The sequence below is a fragment of the Gopherus flavomarginatus genome, chromosome 4, assembly GCF_025201925.1.
Source record: "Gopherus flavomarginatus isolate rGopFla2 chromosome 4, rGopFla2.mat.asm, whole genome shotgun sequence".
Classification (NCBI taxonomy): Eukaryota; Metazoa; Chordata; order Testudines; family Testudinidae; genus Gopherus; species Gopherus flavomarginatus.
In genome coordinates, this window is record NC_066620.1 from 136,854,083 (window position 1) to 136,862,487 (window position 8,405).

Here is an 8,405-nt window from a genome sequence, read left to right on the forward strand (position 1 = left end):
AGTCTTGCCTCATTAATTTTATTCTGAAGGGTAAATTAGAGTTCCAGCCTCCACTACGTATATGTGCTGATGTTACAAATTTATACAACACTCTCATGTTTTTCTCCTGCAAAGTATATATGTGTATTTGTGCACACATTTGGGTGTCATGGGAGGGGGAACAGAGAGGCCACTGAAAATTAATTTCTTTCCCTTGCTTTCAAAGAAATACAGACTTCAATTTCTTCAGCATTTTGTCCTTTCTCTTGCTGGTCACCTAAGATCCTGGTGTACATAGTGCACATGTGCGCACACATGCAAGCTCAAATACAATTCCAAGTTGTCATGTTGGGGACACCAGTTCATTAGACACACTATCTGAAGGATCTGAAAAATTGCCCTGTAATTCATTTATATATGCTATTTTTGGTAGAATGTTGAAATTACCCTCCTCTCCTTCACCCCCCTATATTGTAGATTATGCTGTACTGCCAGTCCACTGAGTTCTAATGAGAGGCATTTACAAGTTTTTCTGCTGTTCATTAAGCATTTTTTCCTTCTGTCCCATCTCAGGGATGCTTTTTTGATCATTACGTATATTCTCCCCTCCCTCCTGTTCTATCACTGTCACCTTGATTAAGGTGGTGGGGTCAGTCTAGAACCTGATCTTCCATCCTCATATCAGCAGGGTGTATCAGACAAGTGTTAAGAGCACTATGCCTCTTTTGCTCCCTGTCCTTCTCTTCTCCACAGCACATTCAGCTCCTGCTGGGCAAGGAACAAAACACAGCTTTAAGCTCCAAATTTGTCCTTCTGAATAATAGTTTGTAGTACAATCACTAACTTGTGCTTCTATATATTTAAAACTGACATTGATATTTTAATATAGCATTTAAAAATATTATTACAAATTTAAATAATGTTTTATTATTAAAAAGGAAAACCTGTCATTTCAGGTGATCACTTACAGGTTTACAATTTCTTAACCTGTAAAATCTTTACCAGGTTTTATTGTATAGATAGCAACTGATTCAGACTTTTCAAAACGAAATCAACAACTCAGTCTTCCAGTTACACAAGTGCTTTGGTTTTTCATATTCAAGTATGCTTTCCAAGAGAATTTTTTCCTGTATCAGAAGTTTGTGAAACAATAAAACACAAAGGATTTCTCATTCTGATCTAAGGCATTTAATGTATTTTATATTAAGGTTGAATATGTAGTTGTGTAGTTCAGTGTAGACAAACTTGGCAGCCCTCATACATTTAACTATTCCACTTAGAAGCTGTTTTATTAAAAGGGATTCTGGTGGCTATGAGACAATGCTTTTACCTACTTTGAAACTGTATCTTTGACTTCTAGTTTCATATCTAAAATATTAAGTTGTCTTAGTCTGGAAGTAATGAATTGGTAGGGTTCCCCTTCTCATTGTCTCAGCATAGGTTGATCCTCCAACTTGGTGGATTTTTGCCATCACTCTACTGAGAATAGCCTGTTTAGAAAGATGCCAGTCTTCCTTCTGTCTCACGCTAGATCAGATATAGATTTGGATTATCTCTGCCAAAAAGGATGAAAGTTGGTTCCCCCTTTCCAGGAGAGAGGGGCAAAGAAAAACTACCTCTAGCTGTGGCACTAGACTTTCCCAGTCAAGGTAACAGGTTTTTCAGCCAATCCATTTCTGTGCATTGAAGGGCTGGTAGTCTGCAAAGATCCACCTTGCCTGGAGGATGGGTGGATAGGTTGGTTCTAGTGGAACTCTGGTACCAGGATTGTACTAGCTCCCTTGCTTACACTGCACTTGCATGTAATAAAATTTCTACTTCTGATGACTTGCAGGTGGAATTAAATAATACACAAAGGTTTGCCTGTCTAAAAATGTAGGAGACTGAAGGATCTTGTATTATAAGAATTGATATCTTATTTATTAGGAATGAAATATTGAAAGGAAATTGGAACAGAAAAAGCATTTTGGTTTAATTCTGGATTATTCTTTAAGTAAAGCAACTGCACTCTTCAAAATTAATTGTTTGTAGAGAAGACTAACCAAGATTTGTTTTTGTCCCCCTGAAGGAGCTGTTGCTCTCTGGTATGCCAGAAATTGATGTGAGTGATTGGATAAAAAATACAGAATACACAAGTGGTTATGAAAGAGAAGACCCTGTTATTCAGGTAAAATCCCAGCTGAGTGGATGGAGAATATTGTATTTTAATCCTTCAAAGTTTTAGTTACTTTTGGATAAAAGCTTACATTAACCAAAGTATTTCTATAAATCACTTAAGATGGGAATGTCGCATAATAAAATAAGGTATGAATCTGACTCAGAGCTAATTTCCATAATTGAAACCATCAGATTTTAAATTTGCCCTTATTTATTTATATCTTTTTTTAAATTAAAAAAAATTTTTCCTTTTCCATTAAACACACTTATTTTTCATTTAGTGGTTCTGGGATGTTGTAGAAGAACTAACTCAGGAAGAGCGAGTGTTACTATTACAATTTGTTACTGGCAGGTGAGAAATATTTCAGTTTATACTGCATATATTACAAATACTCTAGAGTCAACTGGACTGCAAATGGAAAGACACATTTCATGACCAAGAACTGTTTGTTTACCTAACTGGGCAACCTGAATACTCGGGAGTCTACTATTAGTTGATCTGTAAACAGTTGTACTGTTGGTTACCACCAAAATGGCTAATTAGTATTTGTCAACACTTACTGTAATTTTGGTAGTCACTTAGTTTTATTTCATCGCTTATTCCTGTGCATTATACCTCTTGTGTGGTTAACTTGCTATTTTTTAGCTATCATAGATACTAATTTTTGCCCATTGTTGTGATATCTGAGAGTTTTTTACAAATATGTACATAAATCCATATTTGAACGGGCAGTTGTCATACTGGTCTACCATAGAACACACTTGAGTGTCCAAACTACTTTTCTTTCCAAGTTGGTTCTTTTACTGGCAGTTAAAATAAACAATGCAATATAAAGTTTCACTCCAAACTAGGCTGTTCCAAGAGTTTTCCCCCAAGACGACTGTGTCCGAAATACTAGTTCCTTCTGTCATGAGTCACTTGTGCCTCCCTTTTCATGGGGAAGTTGTATTCAAGGAGGAGTTAAGGAGCTCCACCTGCCATAGGGAGTACATGAGTCAGTGAATGTCTCAATTTCCATGCAAGGTTCAAATACCTGGTTGCAGAATAGGTCAACAGAAGATCCTGTTTATACCACTTAAGTGGTTAGTGTATAGGCCTAATTTTTCTCTTACCCTTGTTTCTGGGAGGCAGGTAGAATTTAAAGGACAGGAAAAATGACTTCTGTCTTCTCTCCCACATCTTTGAAATGACAGAGTAGTGGATTTTTCTTTTTCCTGTTAATTCTGTGGGCAGGCAATCAAAAGAGGATATTGCATTCCTCCCTGGAGGGAACCAAGTTTGTGGTCATCCTTTAGTCTTGTCACGAAGAGTTCCACAGCTATAGATGGGCCACCAAAAATGTCTCCTACCCCCATTAGTCTCAGTGAAGCTCTTAATAGATACAATATCTCCAAAGATCATGGTCAGTTTAGGGGGTTATTAGTGAGAGTCTTGATCTGTTCTTCCATCCCTTGCAGAACTGACTCCTGTAATTCTACCTGCACTGCTTCCAGTTCTCTGTTTCTAGTGTTTCTAAATTAGTGAAATCTATTTTTTGCAATAGTCCAGTTTTGCTATTCTGAAATCCAGAATGGTACTTTGAAAAGCACTGGTTTGGGATATGTGCTGCAAGTGGAATCCATTGTGTTTATAGCCTTCTTAATGAACTAGGGGAATTCTGACGTGTTCACTGAAATTGACTAATACCAACCTTGTTAGAGCCTTGTTTGCTTTGTTTACAGATCACCTACTGCTATGATGTTACAGCTTTTTTTTAACAGTAATTAAATTTATATTGTTGATACCTTTAAAGCGTAGGACTGGAACTTGGCAGAAATGGCTCAGATTACTATTACTTTTCTGCTATGATGTATCTGCTTATGGTCTGAGGTTTCGGCTAAGCATGGTTGGTGGTGGAAACCTATTGTTTCTTCAGTGAGCAAGAAATCATCTTGGCCTTTTGAGCATTATAGACAGGCTTGGAAGCATCAGCTTTTTATTGGTAAATGTCGGTCATATTTGAAGCCAAGCAGGATCATTCTTGCCTCATACTAATAGTACCAACATGGCCTTGGAAACAGTGATCCTCAACCTGTTAGCATTGTTAGTGAGGCCTCCTCTACTTCTCCCATTAGGTTCAGATGTAATTTTCTCAGGACTATGGCAATCTGCTCCGTCCCAACCTACAGGCCCTTCACTTGATAGCATGGATGCTTCACAGCTAACACTGTGACTTGCTTGAAAATCATTCAGGAGCTGCTTCTGAACAGCAGAAAGCCTGCAGCTGGACATACTTCCCTGGTCAAATGGAAACATTTTTTCTACCTGCTCTCAGCTGAGAAATCTCTCTCCAGTTCAGGCTTCCACATTTTTGGATTATCTGTTGCCCCTGAAATGGCAAGGTCTGACAGTTCCATTAAAGTACATCTGACAGTGATTTCAGCATTCCATCCTCCATCGGGTAGTTATGGGTAGGGCCCTACCAAATTCACAGTTCATTTTGGTCAATTTCACGGTCATAAGATTGTAAATTTTAATATTTAATCTATTTAAATCTGAAATTTCACAGTGTTGGAATTGTAGGGGTCCTGACTCGAAAAGGAGTTTTGTGTGTGTGTGGGGAGGGGTTTTGCAAGGTTATTGTAGCGGGGGTTGCGGTACTGTTACCCTTACTTTTTTGGTGCTGCTGGCGGCAGCACTGCCTTCAGAGTTGGGCAGCTGGAGAACAGTGGGTGCAGGCCAGGACCTCAGCTCTGAAGGCAGAGCTGCTGCCAGCAGCAGCGCAGATGTAAGGATGACATGATATGGTATTGTCACTCTTACTTCTGTGCTGCTGCCCACAGAGCTGAGCCCTCAATCAACAGCTGCCCCTATCTAGTCACCAAGCTCTGAAGGCAGCAGCGCAGAAATAAGGGTGGCATGCTATGGTATTGCCACCCTTACATCTGCACTGCTGCTGTCAGGGTGCTGCCTTCAGAGCTGGGTGCCTGGCCAACAGCCATCGCTTTCCAGCTGCCTAGCTCTGAAGGCAGCGCAGAAGTAAGGGTGCTAATACTGCAACTCCCCCTAAAATAACCTTGTGACCCCCTGCAACCTCCTTTTGGGTCAGGACCCCCAATTTGAGAAACACTGGTCTCCCCTGTGACATCTGTATAGTAGAAGGTAAAAGCACACAACACCAGATTTCACTGTCTGTGACACATTTTTCAGGGTTGTGAATTTGGTAGGGCCCTAGTTATGGGGTTGGAAAAAAAGCAGTCTGCTATCAGATTTTTAAAAGAGTTGGACAGATTATACCCTTGAGTATAAGGACTTGTTCCCCCATGAGATCTCAATCTTATGCTAACAAAATGAATGGGGCCTCCCTTTGCACCTCTTGCGACATGCTGTCCCTACTCTCTCTACCCCTGTGTGCAAGTGTTTTCTCTAGTTGCTATAACATCAAGGAGAATCGGTGAATTTCGAGCCTTGGTTTCAGAACATCCCTGTGTCATGTTCCATAAGTATAAAGTTTACCTTTGCCCTCACCCAAAATTCTTGACCAAGGTAGCTTCCAGTTTCCACATTAGCAAATACATTGCCTGATTAATGTTTTTCTTGAAGCATCACATGCATACAGATGAAGAGAATCTTCATTTGTTGGGTGTGAGGAAAGCATTGGCCTTCTCCTTGGGCAGCACCAGACCCTTTAGAATGTCACTGTGATTTGTGGACAGGGTAATAGGCACACTGTTTCCACTCGGAGGATTTTCTCTCGTATTTATTTGTGCTGCCAGTTAGTTCATGTCATGCCAACCCTGTGATGATTGGCTCATTTGAGTAGAGCACATACAGCTTCAGGAGCTTTCCTAGCGCAAGTACCTATTTAGATATTTGCAAAGCAGCAGCCTAGTAATCAGTATTCACTTTTATTGCTCATTATGCAGTTTCTCATCAGTCCAGGAACAATGCCAGTTTTACAATGCCTGTCCAATCCTACCTCCATGTTAATCTGCTTGTGAATCACCTATAATAGAATGGACATGTACAATCACTTGAAGAAAATGTTGCCTACCTTTCTGTAACTGTTGTTCTTTCAGGTGTGTTGTACATGTCCATTCCATAGCCCACCCTCCTTCCCCTTTCTATCAGAATCTATCCAGTAAGAAGGAGCTGACGGGACTTGGGGTGACTCTGCCTTCTTCTACTGGCATGCAGTGGTACTTGGCAGTAGAGGGTGCGTGAGCTGCCCCAGTAAGAACTGCTGATGGGGGGGTGGGGAAGGTTCTCTGAGAACTGTGTACAAGTTGCACATGTCCATTCCATTAGAGGTGCATGTACAACACATCTCAAAGAATGACAGTTACGGAACGGTAAGTAACCATTTTTTAGCACTGGTTATTAGATGTGGCAATACAAACTCTCTATAGTGTGCTGGTTTTTCAGCTCCCAAGTACCCTTTTAATGTGTTAATAATTGGTGGATGCTTTCAGTTCCAGGGTTCCTCATGGTGGCTTTGCCCATATAATGGGTGGCAGTGGATTGCAGAATTTCACAATTGCAGCTGTGCCATATACTCGAAATTTGCTACCAACATCAAGTACATGGTATGTTAAATAGCCTCATTTAAATGCATTAAGAAACTGAGCAGAATCCTTTCATTGTTTTCATTATTTGTTTTACACTTCAGGTGCAACCCTCTTGTACAACCTAATTAAAAGGAAAACCTAAAACTGGTTGTTAAGCCATAAGTAGTTATATATTTGAAGGAAAAACCTTAACTACTCCCACGTAGTTAATGGAAGGCAGTGCAATATCACTAAGGGATGCTTCAAGCTAAATTACTATATTGCTTTTTACTTTAAACCACAGGGAACTTATTTTCCTGCAGTACATTTGAATGCTGAAGGGTACTGCAATGCAGCAGTGTGTTTTTTCATAAATATGACAACTTCAGGGTTTTCTGATTTGAATACATATTTAAGAGGACAGTTTCATATTAATTACCTAGTACAAAACAATCAAATTTTTACTCCTACTTCTCATATTTAATGGCGATGCTTTTATTTTAGTATCAACATGCTCAAGTTACCTGAATATCCAAGCAAAGAAATCCTTAAGAACAGGCTTCTTGTGGCATTACACTGTGGAAGCTATGGTTACACAATGGCATAATGAAGTCTGGAAAACTCATCTGACTACTGATGCGCAATTCAGAGTGGCAGAAGTAATTTTGGAAACTATCAACACAAAAGCAAGCCTATATGCTGCGATTCAGAGACAGGGCTGACTTAAAAAAAATAATAATAATAATAATAAAGGATCTGTTTCCTGTCCATTATGTTGTCTAAGTCTGTGATACTGTTACATGACTTAAATTTCATAGTACACTGTATCTTTGTTATTTAATGTTAGATTAGTATTGAAAGCAGCATATTTTCATTAGCATTAACGTAACACGAAGATGAGTGGGTTTGTCAATGTTTCCCACCAATTTTATTTGATTCTCAACTGTGTGGATGAATGAGTTTCTTTTAGTTGACCTCCCACTCACATGATATGCTATTAAGACACACACTTGTGTGACTTATTGCATGTAAAAGTGCCATTTATTTTTGCAGAGAACACTGTATAGAAAGTTTGATTTAGATAGTGTACAAAATGACAGATCCAATGTATTTTCCCACTTATTGAATTGTACCTATATTAAATGGTTTTTAACTTTTTAGTATTTTAATGTGTATATAATATGTAAAATTTAGACCATTGTCACTGAAAAGTAAATGGCAGATGGAATTAAGATCTAATTTATATTATATATGAAAATGTACGGTATATTGTACTAAATATTAAAGTATTTGTGACTTCATTGTCAATTTGCAATTTAGAACTTATATATATTGTTTTAGATGTATATCTGTTCTTTATTCGAAGAATACCTTTTCACATGCCTTGCTATAGTCCTATGTAGAAAAGATATAATTAAATTTTAATATTTTAGCAGAATCTGTGACTGGCCACTGTTTGTTTTTTTGTCTGGACTGAATTCATATATTAATGGTCTCAACAATCACATTGCACCATCATTTGCATGAGTATATACCTTTCATTGTGTTGACAAAGGCTGTTGCTTTGAGTTGGCTTTCACATTGCACAAAGGAAAAAAGCTTGAATGTATTGAGGTACCAAGCAGACTGTAATAATTAGGAATCCTATGCCACTATCATAGAGAATTAGCAAAGAAAACATACCACTTCTGAGTAACACTTCACATTACATTGAAAAAAGCTTCTTTAAATTATTGGAGACT

At 38.5% G+C, this 8,405-nt stretch overlaps 1 protein-coding gene across 4 annotated transcripts in view; it reads left to right on the forward strand.

Moving 5' to 3' along the window:
* The window catches only part of HACE1 (HECT domain and ankyrin repeat containing E3 ubiquitin protein ligase 1), a 106,177-nt gene extending 98,076 nt beyond the window's left edge, over window positions 1–8,101 (forward strand). For all 4 annotated transcript variants that reach the window (XM_050949235.1, XM_050949237.1, XM_050949236.1 and 1 more), the window contains 4 exons: window positions 2,048–2,146; window positions 2,418–2,488; window positions 6,589–6,702; window positions 7,168–8,101. In XM_050949235.1, the coding sequence (XP_050805192.1) occupies window positions 2,048–2,146; window positions 2,418–2,488; window positions 6,589–6,702; window positions 7,168–7,270 (387 nt within the window). In that variant the 3' untranslated portion in view covers window positions 7,271–8,101. The remainder of the gene's footprint in view (window positions 1–2,047; window positions 2,147–2,417; window positions 2,489–6,588; window positions 6,703–7,167) is intronic.
* The last annotated feature ends 304 nt before the right edge of the window (window positions 8,102–8,405 follow it).